This window comes from Bemisia tabaci, chromosome 3, assembly GCF_918797505.1.
Source record: "Bemisia tabaci chromosome 3, PGI_BMITA_v3".
NCBI lineage: Eukaryota > Metazoa > Arthropoda > Insecta > Hemiptera > Aleyrodidae > Bemisia > Bemisia tabaci.
The window spans coordinates 50,286,707-50,308,977 of record NC_092795.1 but is presented as its reverse complement, the minus strand read 5'-3'; the positions used below and the strand labels follow the sequence as shown (position 1 = coordinate 50,308,977).

General features: G+C 38.6%; 1 protein-coding gene across 1 annotated transcript; it reads left to right on the top strand.

The window, feature by feature from the left end:
- Nucleotides 1–3,689: 3,689 nt before the first annotated feature.
- Cpr97Ea (cuticular protein 97Ea) lies at nt 3,690–21,646 on the top strand. The gene is made up of 4 exons (XM_019041739.2): nt 3,690–3,797; nt 15,197–15,411; nt 18,457–18,871; nt 19,972–21,646. The coding sequence occupies exons 1-4, from the start codon at nt 3,705–3,707 to the stop codon at nt 20,488–20,490; spliced, it is 1,242 nt and encodes a 413-aa protein (XP_018897284.2). The 5' UTR covers nt 3,690–3,704; the 3' UTR covers nt 20,491–21,646.
- Nucleotides 21,647–22,271: the final 625 nt, after the last annotated feature.

Sequence of the window (22,271 nt, the reverse complement as noted above, 5' to 3'; positions counted from 1 at the left end):
TGCTTTCGGCACGTAAACTTCGCATTTAGAAATCCGAATTTCAATCTTCATGTATCCTCGATGAGTTCTCATTGATCAAATAACATTGCGTGACAGTAATCTAAATACTAAAATCTTAGTATTATATCTTAGTCTATATTATACACCTCATCAAACGAATCAAATAACTCAATGCTCAACAATGATTTTTATGAAAAAAAGCTAATATTAACTATTGGCGACTGGCCATTCGGCAGCAGTGCTTGGCGGCCAAAGTTCATTCAACTGACATATTACGTCCTTACGCTTCTGAATCCGATTATTTTGACGGCGAGGGGCTAATTAAAAACCAGGACCGACGGCGAGAAAAAGAATAACTTTGGACTGATTTAATAACGACTCAGAGTGATGACCAGTGCATTTCAGCCCTACAGGACTTCACCTTTTCATACCGGAATTGATTCCGAGCGGCCGACGCTGAATCAATTGAGATAATGTGCTTCTGAGATGCGCACTCCTCTCCAATGAACAATCAGATTTTGCTCAAAGTTAATTATGGGCAGCTGTAATTGGTGCTTGTTGCATGTTCGTCTTGCTACTGTTCATAGTTGTTTATCGCTTGCCATTGAAAGACATAGCTACTTGAATTTGCGACCAAGAAGATTTTCTCCTAAAACAAGAGTAAAAACGCCAAAGTCGAGCCAATGTCTGCGTGATATAAGTGATTTTCCTATTGATGTAAGCATCTCCTGTGCTTGAATTAAGAGGAAAATCATTCCTAGAGAAAAATTTAAGAATAGCTTTGCTTAAAACAAGTCACTTTTTTCCAGTGTGGTTATAAATTCAATGTTCTCTCCTTAGTTTGTAAAATACTTATGAATAGGAGCTTTCAGCGACGGTCGTTTCACAAAAAAAAAGGAATCCTTGATTTTACACAGATTTGCGCGAGTTCCAATTTATAAATATTTATGACCTTGTAAATTCATCGCTTTTAATTAGTTTTCCGGGAGAAAGCAAGAAGGAAAGAAAGAAACAGAGATAGAGAGAAAGAAAGGAAGAAAGAAAAAGTGAGAAAAAAGTAATTCATAAATCGCATTGATATTGTTCTTGACCTCAAATTTCGATTAAAACAAGATGCTCCAACACAAGATGCTGCAAATTAATATTTGCTTGCACAGTTAAATCACTCTCATGATCAAATTACATACAAATTGACAGCAACCTGATATTAAGTTCGTGCAAAAAAATTAAAGGCTGTTGACAAAGATTAATGACGCTAATATTATCGGTGGAATGCTACTGAATGGTCTGTCGAGGATAAAACGCCTTCAATTCGAATGATGCAAATTGACATACAGTAGACTAATTTTTTGCGTCGCTGGAGCTCTAGACATTACCGTCAAGTTTCATTACACCAACAAAGAGATGTAACCTTTGTATGTGAATCAAATAAATGCATCAAATCAATTTGATGCATTTATTTGATTGATTTTTATGATATTATTTAAAGGAAACGAATCAATATAACGTATAATAATTGCAAAGATGAAATGGATGCCATTCGTATTTAATTAATAAGTGAAATTCAGAGAGACTGCGATATTAATTAAATTTAATTATGAAACACAAAAGACGTCAATAACTTATTGAATAGAGAAATGTCTCTTCTGCTCATGCAAAATTGCTAAAATAATAAAATGCAATAAAAAATGTGAGGTTCACCTCGATTTTAGAAAGTTCATAGAGATACTGATCAATTTTTCTTCCGTAGAGGAATAAACTCAACATCACTATGAAAACTAAATTTTTAATCCACGTGTGTGATTTAAAAATTGTTGTCGATATAGTGCGGAAAGGAAGAGATTTTAACTCCAGTTGATATTAAAATATCACCAGGACTCAGTGCAGACCTCATTATTTGTTGAGGTTTACATTTATTTCGATTCCGTAAAGAGGCGACTCTTTTAAAACGTTTATACGATTTTCATTCCCATGATGAGTGCCTCGTAAAATGTGTTAAACCTACATAAAATCGGGTCAACGCCGGAATTCATTGTCAACTAAATTAATGACAGAAAGATATAAGAGGAATTTTGGTAAGTTACTGTGTGGCATATCTTCCGTATTTGAAATTGTAATTGTATCAATTTTTTCGGCGAGAACAGCTCAAACTTGCTCCCGAGACGACTTGATTTTTAAAAAGTTTGCCAAACCTTCCTTAGGCGCATTCATAATTACGTAATGCTTGTAAGGGGAGGGGGGAGTGCGTTGCTAGCTATATCTCACATTTATGCGAGAGTTAGTAAGACCTGTTGAGACGATAAGAGCGAAGATGAGAAGATCAGTTAAAGTCTAAGTCCATGAAATGAAGGGAGATTCTGCTGTTTGAAAAACAGAATGGATGACGTCGGCTGCAGTTTTTTCGAGAGGCATCATTACAGCCATTCTGGGCGTTAAAGCTCAGTTTTTAAAAGTATTTTAAAAGTCACGTTTCCGCGTATCCAGTCTCCGAGGCTATATTATATCGTTCAGAGACTTAAACGCGTGGTTAGAGAAGCAAGCCAACTTTTCAGGTCCCAGTGTTTATGCTATGAAGGAGCGTTCATATAGATTAAGTAAAGCTCTAAGGGGGAGAAGGGATATGAGCCTGCATTACGCTGCGTTATAAGGGGGGTGGGAGAGTCAGCATCAGCGTTACGTAACCCTCTCTACTCGTCAAAACACCCAGAATCCAAAATCTACCATCCCCATTCCTTCGACGTTATTTGTCATACCATGATTAAAACTACTTTGTATTTTATCCAGCTATGAACTCTACATTTATCCACAATTTTTGGGAGCTTAAGGGGATAGGCAGGATGGAGCCTATCCCCTTAAGCTCCCAAAAATTGTGGATAAATGTAGAGTTCATAGCTGGATAAAATACAAAGTAGTTTTCATCATGGTATGACAAATAACGTCGAAGGAATGAGGATGGTAGATTTTGGATTCTGGGTGTTTTGACGAGTAGAGAGGGTCACGTGACGCTGATGCTGACTCTCCCACCCCCCTCATAACGCAGCGTAACGCAGGCTCATATCCCTTCTCCCCCCTAGAGCTTTACTTAATCTATGAACGCTCCTTATAACATAAAAACTGGGACCTGAAAAGTTGGCTTGCTTTTCTAACCACGCGTTTAAGTCTCTGAACGAGTTATAGCCTCGGAGACTGGATACGCGGAAACGTGACTTTGAAAATATTTTCAAAAACTGAGCCTTAACGCCCAGAATGGCTGTAATGATGCCTCTCGAAAAAACTGCAGCCGACGTCATTCATTCTGTTTTTCAAACAGCAGAATCTCCCTTCATTTCATGGGTCATATTCGATCATTCACGCCTCGTCAATAGAAGTAACCGATGAAACGATTTGAACTTCAGTTATTTTAACCGAAATTCGGTTTCTTGAACTGGAAACTTCGATTCCAAGAACAGCACTGGAATACTTCATGTGTATAGAACTTCAAAGTTTTCAATTGATTGGGAAATTTTACTCCATTGCGTCGTAGAGGCAAATATACATTTTTGTGCATGAAGCACGTGAAATTCGACTTTGTCAACGAGACTGAGCTTTGACTTAGCGCAGCAGCCAGCGCTCCGCAAGCTGCCAGCGCGGTGTTCCCTCCCCTGCCCCCACCCCTGACCCTGACATTAGAGCGGCCAGATGAACCGAACTCGGCGTGCGTTACGATGGCACGGTCTTTCCTCGCTCGCCGGTTCGTCTGTCCACACGTTTGTCGTCCACCCACAATGTTTACGTTACGGATTCACCTAGTTTTACCAGTAAGTAATCGTACCCAACATCTCGCTCTTTCTTTGCTTCCGCTTACAACTTACCTTTGCAAGAAAGTTACGTAGAACTGCGTATCTGATTTTCTTGGTATTCATACGTTACTACACTGTCGCTGAAAGTATTCCTTACGGCTGTGTGTTCAATTCTGAACATGCTATTTTGTGTAGAAACGACGTATCAGATGTTCAATGCTGCTTAGATGATTGTAAAATTCTGTGCATGAGTCACAACTAAGCAATCTGAGGTTCCTGCTGGAGTTTTTATCAAAAAATCTACAGTAGTTTAAATCATTTTTTTCGTGAAACTTGTTACCACGTGCGTTTGTTTAGTTTGCTGCGAATTATACATGAAATTGTACAAATTGAGCAGCACTGCAAAGGTCATACGCCATTTTTGTAAATAATGCTAAACAGGTTTTCACGGATATCCGATTTGCCTTACAGAAAATCCTGAAATTAGAGAAATCAGGAAACCATTCTTCAAAAACACGGAAAGAAAGTGTTAGAGGTTTTCTCTTAAATTTTGGTACTATTCCAATTTGTGGGATGATTCGGACATTTTCAATTAATTTTTGTCTTACCGCAACTCAAGTTAGGGTAGTATCACAGAACGTGGGTTAGTAGCTTAAATCATTGGGATACTACCACAATTAATTAGGAGTGTCCAAATCGGAATTCAACCTCCTTTTTTCCGTGAATACTAGAAGGGCTCCTAAATGAAAAAGTGAAAATCAGAGATGAAATACAGGTGAAATCGTTGAGGGAGTGATTTTTGAATTTGAGCACAAAAATATACCTGTTTTTAGGCATCCAAAAGGATTGACTATATGTAAAGGACAAAAAGCTGCTTTAAATAAAGAAAATTTATGCAAACGTTTATTAATTTGTTTTGGCATTGAAGACCCCAGAGGGTTCAATCCCATGGAGAGGTTAACTGCGAGGGCTAATCCGAGGAAAAGGGGGGGGGGAGGTGTACGAATTTTTCTCTCTCACTAGAACAATAGCAACGACAGGCTTGATAGTGATTAAAAATCTGGAAAATTTAAAGTTTTTACACCTCTCCTTTATGGTGTTAGGATTCGTCTTTTCTTAAAATTCATGAATATGTCAAAACTTGCAATAACGAACCTGCTAAATCAAGGTCAGATTCCCGTAGGAGTTGTTTTGTTCATAGAGAGTGGAGGGGTTAGGGACGTCAAGACCACAATCAAGCTGACTATAAATGTTTTTAATCTGATCAAAAAAACTTCGTTATTTATAAGTGAGATATATGTTAGGCTGTACGTACACACGAGACTTTGGCTGGATCTTTTTTAAAGTGTAAAATCTAATGAAAAAAGTGCAACAGGGACAAATAGAAAGTAAGACCCATCACTTCCGGAAGATTACTTTCTATTCAATTAGCTTGTTGAATATTTCAAGTGATTCTAATCATGAGTCAGTTATTTTTTGAGGCTTTCATTCAATCTCTTTTGATTTGTAAAGTGTCCATATTCTACTTTCAAAATGGTCTTTTTCATTAATGAGGTAGGAATCGAAATTGCTTTGTAACCCTGCCACTGTCTACAAGATTGACTGCAGGAATTGCGAAACTGATTTTTCTTTTTTTACGTCTTAAACGAACACGGGTTTCGCCAGGTGTAATACACCCATTAATCTGTAGGTACTGGAATAAAACGCATCTATTAATAGATGCTCATTATATAGGCAGATGAAGTGATTACTCGAAAGTAGTCAAATTGAGAGTGCGTTGTTTTTTTCCGAATCGTCGTATTATTTTTGAACACTCAAAGACGTGCTCAATAGATCGCCGGAAGCAATAACTTAAAATATGACATGCGGATTGTGCAGTGCACATTTTTGCTTTCTCTTTCCTTCTTTCTTTTTGGATTTCAAACGGATGTATATTCAATCGCAATTACGTTTATACCGCGTATATCTAACGTAATGCTTTCTTTAAAATGAAAGAATAGGGGGATCAATAGTTGTATCCTACTAATACATGTCTTTCAGATGAGTTGGTTTGCATTTTGCAACATTCTGAAACTAAGAGCAATCCAATGTTGCTAGGATTGTACAACTTCTATTCTTTGCAATAAAAGTACTAAAATCATGCAAAAAATTAAATTTACAGCTTTTTGGGAATAAAGGTAACACTTGTTTCAGATGGTCAGTTTATATTTGCAAGGTAAAAAAGTTGCACAATCTTGGTGACATTGGAATGCTCTGGGGTTTTTTTTTTTTTTTTTTTTTTTTTTTGCAAAACGCAATCTAGTTGAATGCCGTGTGGTTTCTGTTTTAGGTGGGCTAATTGGTGTAATTATTATTTCTATTTATTTTCAATTGTCTCGTTCTAAACCTTATCACAGAGTTTAATCTTGTGCAACATATATCACCATCTTGTGATCTTCTTTTGGGAAAAATTGCGAACATTATAGGTTTTCTTCCTGACAGATGATGTAACGCTCGAAGAATCAATATAGCGTAAAAACAAATCGAAGCCTTCGTGACTCTAAACTAGTTCTGTCAAATCATTTTATTGAGTCCGATTTGCCATTAATATGTCACCGGGATATAAATCACCGTAAAATATCAATGAGTTGAAAAAAATTTTACAGTCATATAACCTGAAAAAGTCTAATGTGTTTACTTCAATTTGATTGATTATGTTACGAACATAGTTTAAGAGAACCAAATTTGGATGTGGGCAATGTTAATTTAACATCAATCTAGCAGATAACTGTAGGTCATTATTTGTACTTTCATTGCTTTCAACATTTTTGTACGAGTATGCCTTAATAAAGAGGGGGAGGGGGGAGGAGCTGTCTCTTTGACGTAAATTTCATTTGCTCTGAGTCACTCATTGACCATTTTGTGAACATTCATTGCCTGTCTCTCTTGATAGAAAAAAAGTCGCAAAATTGTATACATCGTCTTTTCCAATAATAACTGAAGTTCACTGCTTCCAAATATGACATCTCCTGGCTAAAATAAACATCCTCGCTCTACAAACATAAATTAAGAGTTAATCTACCGAAGAAAAAAAATCACAAGGGTGTTTTTTTATCGTCACCTGCCGACGTAATTCTTCCGGCTTGGAACCTTGCCTCTGCGTGAGTGTGAAGCGTTTGAAACACGCAGTGAGATTGGTCAATTTTAAATCGATTATCACAACGGATTCAACGAATTTCCTTCGATTTTGCAACTTTGCTTCCTTTGATGGCCAGACACTTGCCTTTGATCATTTTACCCGATCGGCCAGCCAACGCTGCTTCTTAATGCAAATTTGAGCAAATTGACTTGTCGCCTGGGGACTTTCAACTTGCACTGGGCTCATCAAGCGAGTAGGCTGCAAAGGTCATCAACGCAGGGTCAGATTGAATTACTTGCATTAATGAAGAAAGTAGCCATTGCCATTTGGCCATTCCATGTTTATTTTACCATAAATAGGGCAACTACTCACTCAGTGACGACCCGCGCCTGGAGCCGTCCAAAAAAAAATTAAAAATTCAGTTGACCACACATCTCTTTGGGCATCCCGTGATGCCATTGAAATTATAAAACTACACGCCACACGCCTGCGTTATGTCACGTGGATTAGTTGACTTAAATTAGTGCTACTAGGTTATCTAGTTTGATTACTTGAGTTAAGTTAAGGTAGATAAAATACGTAAAGTCAGATTGTGACGTCAGGATATGGTAGCCTGGGTTAAGTACGATAATAAGTTTTCCTCGAATGGGTCCATTTCACTCAATAAAGTGAAATTATAACATGGAATATGTATAGGGATAAATCAGTAGCAGGTTGAAAGAACTTTGTTCGGTAGCGTCACAAGCCGTGTGAAAGATAATCCGCAAGCAGTTCGCTAACAGATCCCTGGTCGTAATTGAGCTCAATGTAAAGACAATATTGATGACATAATTAGGAAGAAACTAATTATGAGGAAGAGTTCCGGACATACGACCCGTTCCATACCGGTGGATCTCTATGCCTTGATCGAAATTACTTTTGATACATCCTACTCCTTTCAGCCAGTCCAAGTCAAGTCTCGTTGAGTCATAGGCGGATCCAGACACTTTGAACGGGGGTGGGGGGTGGAGGTGGAAAGAGGATTCGTCCGTATGACTTCCTTGGAAGATTTTCGAATTTTTGAAGCATCTAATATGCATTTTGAATTAATATCGTCATAAATAATTACCAAATATGAGCACCCTTCCTTATTCTTTCCTCCCTTTTTTCTTCCTCCTTTTTATCGGGCAAACGGGGGGGAGGGGGGGGGGCGCCCGATACGCCCCCCTCCTACAATCTACCTATGCGTTCAGTCCAGCGGTCTGATTATTGAAATTATAGACAAAATGACAGAAAAAGAAGATACACGGAATATAGAGCAATTCTAATGGATGACTCCTATATAGACTAAGGGAAAAAATGCTTGACTAACGACAGGGTCTCTCGTGGATTGCCGTTAGTTAGTCTATTACCTATCTTCTTTATCCATTGCAACCACACACTTTCACCAATAGGATCCCTCCATATCCCTTATATCTTCTTTGTCTATAGCTTTGTCTATCAATTTCAATAATCGGCCCGCATCAGTTTGGTTTATTTCTATCAGGGAGGAGGCTCAGAAACTATTGATGAAGAGTGGGGTGTAAGAATTCCTCCTTGTAAAAGCTTTCGATTTAAATTGAGCGAGATTCCCCGTCTTGGTGGCTTTACTTGAGTCATGAGAATAACCACGTGCGGTGAAACTTCGGTAATTCATGGCGAATCCGTCTGATCGACTTTTGCGCCACATCAATGCTAACATGTGCTCTGCCTCGACGTAGTTTCGCATTCCGCACGACTTGTCCTCGGCCAAACGACTCCACCCAGCTACCGGAAAAATTTGCACTCGGGGCTTACCAACGTGGTCAAAATGCCTATTCATACTGCCGTGCAAAGGAAAAACGATGTATGAACATTCAAACTTTGCCAAATTGCCCCCGATAAAATATGTGTATTTTAGGAGACCTATGCATATTTTTTCTTGAAATGTACAGACATTTTAGATTAAATAGCGAACCAATTTGTTTGAAAATTTTAACGAAGAATATTCACAATTTCTCAGTAAATTCGGTTTTTATGGAGGGAAATTTGGCAACATCTGAAGGCTAGTGCGGCGTTTTGCCTTTGCACGGCAGCATGTTCCAAGTTGTTTCTAGAGATTGAAAATAAATATACCTTGTTAGAGGAGTATTTTCTGCAGTTTTGAGAGTTTAAAGTAAATGTGCTTGTAACGTTTTACGACGAAGAGTATACTACAAGTCCGAATAGTAAAATGAAATAAATGAAGAAATTAATTAGGTCCGCATTTATTGTCCGGGAAAAATGTCTCTAAATGCAAAACTAGTTAGGGAACGTAAACCTAAGCCCGTGCTTCGTTGGTTTAAACATTTTTTGAAAGAAACACATGCAAGTTTTTAACTATGAAATAATCTACGTCCATTATGCAAATGTTTAAATCACATCAATACGTAATTTTTCGGCATCATGTAATGATCACAATTTCTCTCACACAGCAATAAGGGTCCCACTTTCAGAGTTTCCACTTCAAATCATGCTGAGAAGGATCTTATTTAAAAATAGGTGATGAAAAGTGTAGGTTGACGACTCCATACCTCCGAAAAAATATTCCCAGTGTTGTTCTTCATAGATATTTATAAAAGTTAGATAAGCGAGAAAATGAATGCTAATTCTCTTTCACAGTTCAAGTTTGGAAATGAATAATCTAAGAATCTGAAGAAGCCATATTTGCTAGTGTTACATTCGTTAAGCATTTTCATAAAGGAAAAACTCTTGCGACACGCCCAGTCTGACCGAATATAGCTATATTTTTTTTAACGATCTAGTATGAATATTGGAAGATGAAGCTCCTAGATGAGAAATAGAGGCTGGAAATGAATCGTATTAGTGAGTGACCGACACGAAATTTACGACTGGAAAATTTCAGCCCGGAAATCAAAAACGGATTATGCGAGTGGAACATCCCTGATCCTGAAAGGGAAAAACTTGAACGATTTTGATGTCTTTTTTTTTTGCAAAAACAAAAAAGGGAAATCAACAAATCGACCAGGAGGAAGCTGCGCGAACTCGTGAGCATTTGATCAATGCCAAGGCCTGACTATAACTTACGAATATAACCGGTCACGCCTATAAAATGCTGACTTTGTTACGTTCTGATTCAATGAGTCAGGACTCAAAGAGGGGCCATTGTTTAACATCGGTCTTGGTAGGTGCTGTTGCTGGGTTCTAGTGCTTTTGCATGCTAGTTTGTAGACTAGCTAGTTGACATGCTAGTTGAAGTTTTGTAGACTGCTGTGAAACAGAGCAAGTTCTACGAGGAGTAAAAACGTTGTTGAGGACCCTAGCAACTATTTAAAAAAATTAATTTTTGTTTTGTGCGTGTAAGTATCGCACTAGGTGGTTTTAAAATTTCCAAGGAAACACCCAGATTCGTAGAAACATTTGATCGACCGTGATTTATTTATTTTAGATTAGAAGTATATCTACAGAGCTTACCGCAAGATCTAAGCAGCTTCTCTTCTTAACATTTAGTTTTGTTAAAGTTAAAAACGGAAAATAATTTTCACTGTAAAATTCGAACCTCTTTGTTTTCTTTTGCATTAAAAAATTTAGACATGTTAAAGGAAATGTGCCGTCTGTCATGTCTTTATTTAATTATTTTTTTTTAAAAAAAATTAACCTATTCTTAAAATATAAAACATCAGGAGGTTGGAATGGATTAGACACACGATGATCTTCTAGACATTTAAAGAAGAATCAAAAAAGGGGAAAATCAATAAATCTGCAAAATATAAAAAATAACTTTGTATATTCAATTTGAATATCCTTAAATGCCTCATTTAAATAAATTGAATTACCTAATTTCAGAATGTCCGATTTGTAATCATTTAGGTCTTAAGACCAGTAAAACTCATTCAAACTATAGGTCACAGTGCTTTATTACTTCAACAAATGTTTCCTCTTTTTCTTGGATTAGTTGCCTTCAACTGATCAACAACCTAATTCATTTCCAAGAACTACACGTTGAACAAATGATTGGGCAAGTACTAAAGTTTGAAAACATCGGTTCCCTCGCGTCTAGTCTCATGAATGAACAACGGACTAGTCTGCGCGTGCTTTTTTGCGGTGCCAATAAAAGTGAAAGTTGTTTGTTTTCGAGAACTTTTTGTTCGCGATTTCTGTTGAATGCTTAGAGCTCAATCGTCTCGACACAGGGCAGATCAAAACTTTACCCTGCTGAAAAATGAAAGGGTACACAAATTTTATCATAAAGACTTGCAGGTAGAGCAAATTCGTGAATAGGAGAGACCGACTGTCATGCGTCGGCCCCGAGAACTTAAGGTGTAAATGTTGAATTTTGCTATTTATCTATTGAATACTGGTTTAGCCTCCAAAAATGGCAAATTATCTATTTTATTAGCGAAAGTTCCTGGTAAGAGTTACATCGGATCGAAATTTCAAGATAAAAGGGAATCACCAGGTCGCATGGGAGGGGAAAAAAGAAATTTTCTACCCTGAAAGATCCGAGACTACCTGGAACCCTCTTTAATGTACAATATTATCGTCTTCAAAGATATTACTATCGCCTCAGATGAATTAAACGCTAGGAAATATGAGCCGTATCTATATTCTTCGATAGTTTTGGCCGAATATAGTTGTCGCTAAAATTATAAATACAAAACGACGATTTTCTCAAAACTTTTGAGAAGTGGGTTCTCCCATAATGAGGCTCTTCTAGAAACTAACCTCATAGGTGGGAAAGAAAAGTAATGATAACCCATAAAACATACTCCTGCGGGTTCATTAATGAAATCGATAGACAAAGCGATAAAAAAAAGAGAAATGGAGCGTCCTGTTGATGAAAGAGCGTGTTTGCAATAGACAAAAAGGTACTTAAGTAATAGACTGACCAACGACAATTTATGACAGACCTTATAATTGGACTACATTTTGCAATAAGGAACCAATATCTCTAGCTCTTCCATAAGAGCACCTTTCTGCTCAAGAAAACCGCTGGCATATTTGTTTTTTTTTTTTAAAATGAGCTAGAAATAGTGGTTCCTTATTGCAAAATGTAATCCAATTAGTCCATCATTTTTCACTAGTTTTCCACACATCTTCCATTGCCACTAGAATATACTAGAATACTAGAGGCAGATTGAAATCCAAAAGCGATTTTCATCGGCCGAGTGCTTAATAAAACTCGCTCAAGCGTTGAATGTTGACGTCGACCGGTGTGCGTTGCGGCGCTGGGGTGTCCCGTTTCGTGAGACGACGTGCGACGGTGCGGTGGTGACGCGAAAAACGTGCGCCCGAAACCGCAGCGTTACGTAGAGCTACGCCGCGCCGCTGGTGTAGAATATGGAACCGTTGTGTTGTGGGTGTGAGTGAACCCGGGATCCACAATGTAGAAGTCGCGTAACGTAGAGAAGATGACATCACCGCGCGCTGCCGCCGCCGTTGATAACCTCGCCAGGACGCTCAACTCTAGCGTCTTCCTCCAGACGACGACGCGACGTCTGGCTCATCCTCACGTACGACGTCGGCATGTTGTCAAATCAAACGTGGCTAATGGAAATGCTTCAAACGTGGCGAATAGAAACGCTTTTAAAACGCCAATGGGATCCCTGAAGTGGCAGATACACCTGCTAGTTACAAGCGCTTGTTGAAAGTGAAAGACCACACTGGAAAAAAAAAACACATTGGATCTAGAGTCCAGACTCTTAAAAACATCTACAAGAAAAAGTACTCTTGATTCGATCAGAATCTAGCTTAAATCAGGAACCAAGCCTCTTAATTGTAGCGGATTTCGTTTTGATTCAAGCAAAAATCCGATTGAATCAAGAGTATTTTTTCTTGTCAATGTTTTCAAGAGTCTGGACTCTAGATCCATTATGTGTTTTTTTTTCCCAGCGCAATAGGAAACCAGGATTTCAATCGCTCGACGTCGAGTTATCGAAATCTTCCTTGCCTATTGGTGTTTCAATTTCAACAAGCTTTTAATCTGTTACTTGTGTATCGGCCCGTGAATGCTTGTAAATGGTTGTAAATCGCCAATGGGATCCCTGAAGTGGCAGATACACCTACTAGTACAAACGCTTGTTGAAAGTGAAACTTCGATATAGGAAGCCAGGATTTCGATCGCTTAACGTCGAGCTATTGAAATCCTCTTTGCCTATTAGTGTTTCACTTTCAACAAGCGTTTGTACCTCGCAGGTTTATCTGGGCCTTCATTGGGCCTATTTGTATCTTATTTGCTGCATGTAAATAATAATGTCTGGCTCAACACTGATCATAAGCCACTACACAAGTAACGAATTAAAGGATTAAGTTGTATGTTACCTCTTCAAAATAGACCACTAGACAGGGTCTGAACTAGAAATTGATTAGTTTCGCATGAAATGTTTTCAAATTTAGCATAGAAAAGGAATCATACAACGAGAATTTCAGAAATCAACTCCTGAACGAGATATTAGCAAATATTTTTAACACACATCAAATATAAATTAGAGCATATACAAATGACGTAGTCTGTATTCCTGCCACTTTACGAATGTTAATTTTAAACACGTAGATCTTGTTGTGATCTGATAGACGCAAATATCTCCTTCAATTTTTCAGCCGCAATACGCACGACACAGAAGTTGATATAGTCGCATCTTCTGTTTTACTTGAAAAAGAGTCGTTTTCATCACTAGTATTGTTCAAAAAGTGATATTTCTTTCAATTGGCAACCTGCATGTTTATACCTTTGGACGATGTTGAAATTTACTTTAATCTCTATGAATCAGCCATTACTGATGATCATGAGACGAATATCACCAATCTCTTTTCAAGGAGATCGTTTATTCTAGGTGCCAAATGAGAAAAGTGGCGATTTTCTAGTTTTATCCAAACCAAACGTAACGTTCACGTTGCATAAATTGAAAATAAATCGTCAACGTGACAACAGCCAAAATGGGACTCATCATCGTGTATGCTGATCACACGAATCAGTAGGCACTGATTCCTCACCATTGGATAAACCCATGGTAACCGATGCCAGTAATTTTCACAGTCGCAAAGTGAATCCAGCGGAGAAAGTAATGGCGCGAGACCGACGCGACGCTATTTTGCCAACATTGATAGCCCCGTTTTATTTTAATCGGGCACACCTAAGCACTCTAAAACTCCGATTCCGCAGTGTTTTAAGTCTCTTCCAATCAGTAACATATCGCAAGTTGCAAGTTGGCAACACTCTTTTCTCTCCATTTAAACCCTTTAAAAATATCGATTTAGGTGAGGCAAGCTGCCTCACCAAGAATCGATTGTTTTTCATACGTCCAAATGGAGTGTTGCCAAATCACGAGAATCGCCACCACCTCCAATTCTGTGCATTTGATGGTGATGTAGGAAATATGTAAAAAAGAGGTGTTTTCTTTAAAAAAAAAAAAAAAAAAACAACGATGAGTTACGTTTTGCAATGAAAAACAACTATTTTTGGCTCATTTTAAAATCAACATATGAGGACCTGTCCGACCAAACAGCATATACCCACGTCAACGTTGCTAAGATTGTGCATACATTCAACTGATCGGTTAAAAGAGAGCTGTAAGATCTGTTTTCTTCAAATTTTCTCTGTGCGTTTTTGAATATTTTGGTAGCGAAACGTACGAAGTGAGTGATTTCGGATACTTGTAAAAAGAAGGAAGAGTTGCACGATCTTATCGACGCTGAAGTGGGTACATTTTGCTGTTTGGTCGGAAAGGTCCTCATATATGGAATTAATCCTTCCTTACAAAGGTAAGTTCTTTGATGAATGAGCCAAATACAACTGTTCCTTATTTCTTTGATACTATTTGCGGTGACTCTTTAGGCATAATATGTGTACATACAAGATGAACGTCAATTCAATCAAATCTCTCGTAAAATATCGCAGCTCTGTATGTACGAGCTTAAATTGGATTACATTTTGCAATAAGGAGCCACAATTTCTGGCATATTTTAGAAACAACGTAAATGTCATTGGTTTCCCGATGCAAATATGTACTTTTATGGGAGAGCCAGAGACAGCGGTTCCTTATTGCAAAATGTAATCCAATTGTACTTTCACCGTCTTAGTATTTAAAAGGCCTAAAATCACTGTGACTGTTCACAGCTTGATCAGTCTACGTGTATCGGGAAGAAAGCTTGAATATTACCTCATGTTATCAGTCAATCCGGGTCATATCGCCCTAATAAATATACATACATGTCTATCGTTGCTGTTCACTATAATTATGTCGTATATGAGGGTGCCTAAATTCTAACACAGCCTAACGTTTATTATTTCCTTGTGTCACAGGTATGTCTGATAGCGATAGGAATCGCAGGACTGACCAACGGACAGCAGTTCGGAGAGAACTCTGTTGGCGAACAGGAGCAGGACTTCGACTATGAGGAACCTGCCCCCGTTCCATCCCGCTTCCAGGGCAAGGGACAGCTGACCCGCACCAGGACCTCCGCCCAGCCTACCACCCCCCGTGCACCCCCTGTACAGATCCTGAAACAGATCAACAGGTGAGCATAAATCAAGCGAAGCCCAGGAGAGAGAGAAAAGCATTGAAAAGAGAGACAATAGAGACAAGCGCGATTTTTCTAGTGCAGTGAAAATACAGAAATAAAACTGAGAAGAGATTACATTTCAACGACGAAAATATAAATTCTAACATTATTGGAGGAAATTACCAAAATTTACGAGTCTTAAAAGTTTTTTGAACAACGGTTCAGAAAGATCTCGGCAACTACACACATAATTTATGGATGATCTAGGGAAAAATGTATTAGTAAAAATATGAATATTTATCCATTTTCGGGAGAATTGAGTATATAGGTCACCCGAGTCCCCGGAAGTAACCTGGAGTATAGAATGCCCGATACAATATATTTTACTCTTACAATTTGCGATTAGAATAGGAAATTATTCATTTCTCTTCTCCTTTGCGCCTGCTGTTTCCTTGAGCGACGCGCGAGGAGGTTAAATTTTAATGCAACGTAAATTGCGGGTGCACGATTTGAAGGCGCTTCATAAACCTAACGGACAGAGAGAATGCTCGGATATTCTGTCCCATCACACATGGTAGCAGTTGAGCTTGAGCGCAGTTATGTATTGAAAGTAGTCTCTGTTGAGATTGAAGGCGCATAATGAAGGAAATAAGTAGCGACTATAATGGCAACAAAAGACAAGTTTGGTAAAATATGACAAAGGGTTAAGTGGATGCTGGAAACTTTACCTAACATGTTGAAATTGACGTTAATTACTTGAATGTATGTTTAAATTATGTTGCGCGATATTCTAATTGTACATGAGTTTGATAGGTTTTAAAATGTTATGGAAATATGTTCATATTATTTGAAACGCAGAATTCAGGAGAAGAAAATAAGGAGTACATTTTACTAAACTTTAATGTCCACTCGTTGAGATTACCAAAAAATTTTAAAATTTTTCGTAGAATCCCCAAAATCCAGCTTGATTAATTATACCCCTTAGAAATTTGTATCGTCCCTCGTGTCGTTCAAATAAAAGTAAAAAAAAAACTGACTAGATAGTGCACAAAAAATTCGATGTACTCAAAAACAAAAAATGGGCGAAAACTTTGAATCGTATCTTCATTTAAAGTTCTATAATATTAAAATTTCCAAACAAATGAAACAGAAAAAACTTTGAAGTTTTTTTTTTTCTTTTTTTTCTGACGTATTTGAAGATATAAGCTCTAATCACTCAATGTTGAGCATTTTTTAAATTACTCCAAGTCAATGTATTTTATTCAATTTGAGACTGATGTAAATCGCCTCATTATATCATACTCAAAGTGTTCATTTATAAAGAGCAATAAAGAGATTATTGGCAACTTAAGATTTTACAACATTGCTGCAATGATATAATCATCTGCGATGTGGGCATGCTGTGAACTTGGACTGTGAGGGCATTGTCTCGCCTCGTTCTTTTCCCACCGCTGACCCCTTCCCCCTCCCATTCACCAACTCAGAACTGAATAATCGAATTTGGTTCGTCTGATATCAAAATTTTCTCCCATTGGAATTACTACTATTGTTCGTATTCTGTCTGTAAGTTCATCGTTATGAATTGCACCACAAAAGTTGCAGCATCGAGGCTTTTTTCTTTCCTCCATTTGGACCAATACTTTAATGAAGAATGAAGCATAATAACCAAGTGCATCGCGATAGTCATGTTTGAATGGGTACCTCTCAATAGAAATATAAAGAATTTTGTTATTGCCTTGCATTGTCCGGTTATCAGTACTATTGACCATCTAGTGAAGTATGTTACACTATATTTGAAATGAACTGAGATGGTCAACTTCAACTTTTACGACGAATCGTTCAACGGAGGCTCTGAAGAAAGATGAGCCTTTAAATTTTGGAGGGTTGCGTGGAAATGAGCTTGGGGACAAATTTTCACCCCAAAGAATTTCCATCAAAATGACACTAACATCATAAATGGACTTCATTATGCAATTAGAAACTATTATTTTTAGCTCATTCGCAAAAACACTTTTTTACATATGGAAACCAATGGTGCGTACGTTGTTTCTAAACGTAGCCAGAAATTTTTGCCCAGAATTGCAAAATGTAGTCCAATTGTGCATACATCGATTGATACGTTATTGGAAAGAGAATAAAGAGAAATCCTTTTCTCGAAGTCAGAATTTGTTGAATCCACTTTTAGGGCTGCAGACACTACCTTATTTTGTTTGAAAATTGCGTCACCTTGAAATTAAAATTTCCAAATTTTTTGACACCTTGCCCCTAGCATCTGCAACGCTGTTAATAATATTTAACGCTAAAATTATTCTTGAGTAGTGTCTTATCTCAAGCTATTTTCCGTATGGGCTAAAATCACACAGCTGAACATAATCATCACATGCGAATAAGAGGCCAAGCATAATCTACCTAGGACAAAAGCTGTCTTACCCACACTGGAAAAAAAAAACACATTGGATCTAGAGTCCAAACTCTTAAAAACATCGACAAGAAAAAGTACTCTTGATTCAATCAGAATCTAGCTTAAATCATAGAACCAAGCCTCTTAATTTAAGCGGATTTCGTTTTGATTCAAGCAAAAATCCTATTGAATCAAGAGTATTTTTTCTTACCAATGTTTTCAAGAGTCGCTGGACTCTAGATCCAATGTGTTTCTTTTTTCCAGTGTAGGACAACTTTTGCCTGCAGACGTCTCAGGTTGACCCCAAAATATTGGCTATGTAAAGTGAAATTTTGTAAAAACGGTAAGTCGGAAATGTAGCCAACGTGCGTTAAAATTCAGAAAACTGGAAATCTCAAAACAGAGGGAAAAAGCTCATTCAAGTACAATTTTCCCTCAAAGAGATACGCTGTTTGGTGCATCACTAGTTACGATCATTCTGTATTGGGATTTCCGGTTTTCTAGATTTTAACGCACGTTGGCTTCATTTCCAATTGACTGTCCATAAGACTCGTGCGTCTACCGCGATCAGTTTGTGATTTGTAACTTTATAACCTTGTAATTTTATAAACTTAACATCTTCGCTAAAGGGCTGTCCCCAAATTTGCGCTTCATTCCAGGCACAACGAGGACGGCTCCTACACGTACGGCTTCGAGGGCTCCGACGGTAGCTTCAAGATCGAGACCAAGTTGGCCAACGGCGAGGTCAAGGGCAAGTACGGCTACGTCGACGACTCCGGAAAAGTGCGCGTGGTCGAGTACGGCGCCAACCGCTACGGATTCCAGCCCTCCGGCGAAGGGATCACCGTCGCCCCACCCACCCTCGTCGACGAGTCCAAATCCAAGAAGAAGAAGGTGCCCTCCGGATCCCGGCTCCAGGGTCCCAGCCCGCTCCAGATCGCTCTCGGATCTCGGGACCAAGGCATCCCCGTCTCGGAGGAGTCCTCTGAGTACGACGATGGCCAGGACTTCGAAGACCAACAGCAGGCTCAGCCTCAACCCATTGCTCAGCCCCAGCCGCAGCCTCAGCCTCAGGTATGATTATGTCTTTCATGGGCTTTAACGTACTTACAGGACATATCGATATGGAGCTCTAGAGCTCAAAGGACATCAAAAAGGGAAGGCTCTCTGATAAATTAAAAACTCCTTTTATGCTTTCAGGGGGAGGTTGAGCCTCAAGCCCGAGGGATTTGTAAAATATCGTCACAAGTTAGTTAAATGCGCGGTACTCTGGAAAAAAAAACACAGGATCTAGAGTCCAGAATCTCGACAAGAAAAATACTCTTTATTCAATCAGATTTAAGCTTAAATAAAAAAAACCAAGCATCTTAATTTGAGCGGATTTCCTTTTGATTTAAGCTTAAATCTGATTGAATTAAGAGTATTTTTTCTTGTCAATGTTTTTAAGAGTCTGGACTCTGAATCCAATGTGTTTTTTTTCCCAGTGTAGGTATGTGACTTTATCCACCGCATCAATGCATACTTTCATCCAAAATTTGTTGAGTCTCACCAGTGGTGCATGATAGCACATCATACGCGCATCATTCGCTGTAATTTACAATAAAAATGCGCAGAATAAACTTGAATCCATCTTGATTTGGGATCTAACCTACAGGAAACATTCTCAGTATGTTTGTGTGGATGAAATTGCCTGGAGACTTAAACGCAGGAGTAGAATAACAAACTATATATTGTAATACACCACAATAAAGAAACGTCTCTTGCACGTTGGCCATCACAGAATAATCTGTTGATTTTCTTGAATATCTTGTTATTGGCATTCAGATAGTTAGATATATAATGACTTATGTGTAATAATAGTGGATGTGAAAAATTACCTTTTCGTAACACATTAAAAAAACTGTTTTGGCATCGAGAAAATTTTGAGACTATACTTGAGGTGTGATCTTCGAGATCTGTACATTATGCCAGAGCCAAACATTTAAAATCTTTATTTGAACAAAACAGTTTTTTAAGCGTGTTTCTAAAAGGTAATTTTTCACATCCGCTATTGTTACATACAAGGCCTCATATGGACCATTCACAAATAGTGGCTCTGCTTCTAAGTGTAGTTCCAATGTCGCGCACTCCTGCAACAACCCGTTCACTTATGATCTTCATTCTCTGTCCGACAGTTCCCGTCCCGCAACGCAGGCCGCGTAGCCATCTCCAGCCGCGCTCGCCCAGTGGCCCGCCCCGCAGTCGCCGCTCCAGTCGCCCCCGTCCAGCGCCCCTCGGCCAACTTCGAATTCGGCATCAACTCCGACCAGGCCTCCTTCCAACAGCAGCAGTCCTTCGGCGCCGCCCCTCAACAGCAATCCTTCGCCCAACAGTCCTTCGCCCAGCAGTCCTTCAACGACGCCCCTAGCTCGGGCCCAGTGCCGCCCCGCGCCCAGGTTCCCGGCGCCGCCCCCGTCGCCCCTGCTGCCCCCGCCGCCCCCATCTTCGTGCCCACCGGCCGCTCCAGGGGCCAGCCCCGACCTGCACCCCAGTTCCTCGACTTCCAGGCTCCCCAGGCCAGACAGGTCTCCCGCTCCGCCCCAAGGCCCAACAGCGGTGCTGCATCCTCTTTCGACGACCTGGAGAAGCAGTACGCTCTCCCCTCTGGAGGCTCCAACCCCACCCACGATTTCCAGTTCGGAGCCGCCTTCTAGGCTCATAAAATTATACAAGGACGACAGTTTGGAGTTAGGGGTGGCTGCTCCCTTTATATATAAGATTTGATCTTATTTGGGGGCAAATGTAATCGATTCGAGGTTTTTGTCTCTCTCAAAGCAAATCTTCTTCCTAACATCAATTTTCGCCGCCCTACCTCTTATACTCAACTGAAATGACGTCCATGATGTGATAATTACCGTCGATGATCACTGAAAGAAATAAGTGGCCCATGGGAAGTTCAATCATGAAATGTGAATTTGGCGACGATAACACAATTTTCTCTCAGTTGTCACTCGACGATGTAAACTACGCAAATGAGAGGTCGAAGAATAATTTGTAATTATATATTTTCCTCGTTCGAGGAAAATATATAATAATAAATTACGTGCGTTAAACGAGTGATCTTCTAAACTTAAGCGATTAAAATAAAGGCTCAACGAAAGGTCCAGAGGGATCAGAAATGTATTAACGGAAATGAAGGTCAAACATTTTTCGTACGTTCAAATTCTTTTAACGGGTTACAGATTGTGGGGTGCACGTGACGTGTTACCACCATTACGCGCGCAATAAAATAATTGGGTACATGCAGTTCTCAATACCTTAATCTGTACGTATACATTGAACTTGTAACTCAACAGCTAAGGGCATTAATTTTAGTCGTGTCATCTGCTCCTATGTAAAAATAATGCAATTTGAAACATCCGTCGGATTTCAGACACTCGTGCGTGCCGACAACTGCGTGTTTCTTTTTTTGTGGTTAGCCTGAAAAATCTCCAGAAATCAATCTAGGAGTAGTTTATAGGCTTCGTATTTGATAGTTTAGCATTTTGTTTTCTCTGTAGCATGTAAATAATCAATTTTTGGATTGTGCTGACAAGTATAATGTGATAATAGTGTAATCTAATGACTTAATAATATAATCATCCTAAGGGATCTGAAAGGGTCTCCTGGACCTTAAGCGTAATAAAAACGTTTACTTTTTTTGTAAAATTATCATTACTCTGGTACGTTTTCTTCGAATCACATTTTGTTGGCAAAAAGTGGTTTGCCGAATTCGATGTAAATTTTCTTCATCACTGTCCATTGTTATTCTGACCGTACTTTTTTCCTGTAAAATCACTTTTCAAAAACATCTTTTCTAAAACAATGAAATATTATGGTATTCTTATTTTTTCCACTTCATTATTTTCCCCCTATAAAGAGTAGAGAAAAAAAGCCGAAACGTTCGATCGTGTCATAGAATGTTACAAGTAATTGTTATCAAAACTTTTATTTCTTTATTTTTTTATTGCAATTGTTAAGATTACCTATATTTTAACTCCCTGTACGGAAATTGAATATTTTTTTAATATTAAAATACGATTACAATAAGGATATTATTCACTTGCAGTGGAAAGACTGAAAATGATTCATCTTAAATTAACGGTGTCTTGAATCATCCCATTCAATGATTTTTGTTTTCCAATTCTAATTTATGAATCCAAATGACAACCTTTATACTGGCAGAAAAAAAATCTACAGAGTATCAAAACAAGTTTTTTTTTTTGAGTATACATTTTAGACTTTTAAAACATATTAACGAGCATAAATGATATTTCATGTAGATGAATTCCACTTCAACATAAAGTGCTGTCAAACGACAACCTAAAAATTATAATAAAAAATTCGGTCTTCGGTCTGCAACATTTCATGGCGGTTACATCACTCTATGCGATTGAAGTTCAGACTGCCCGACCACAGATCCGGTTTGGGTCAACGTTGGTCTTACAGCCATCGT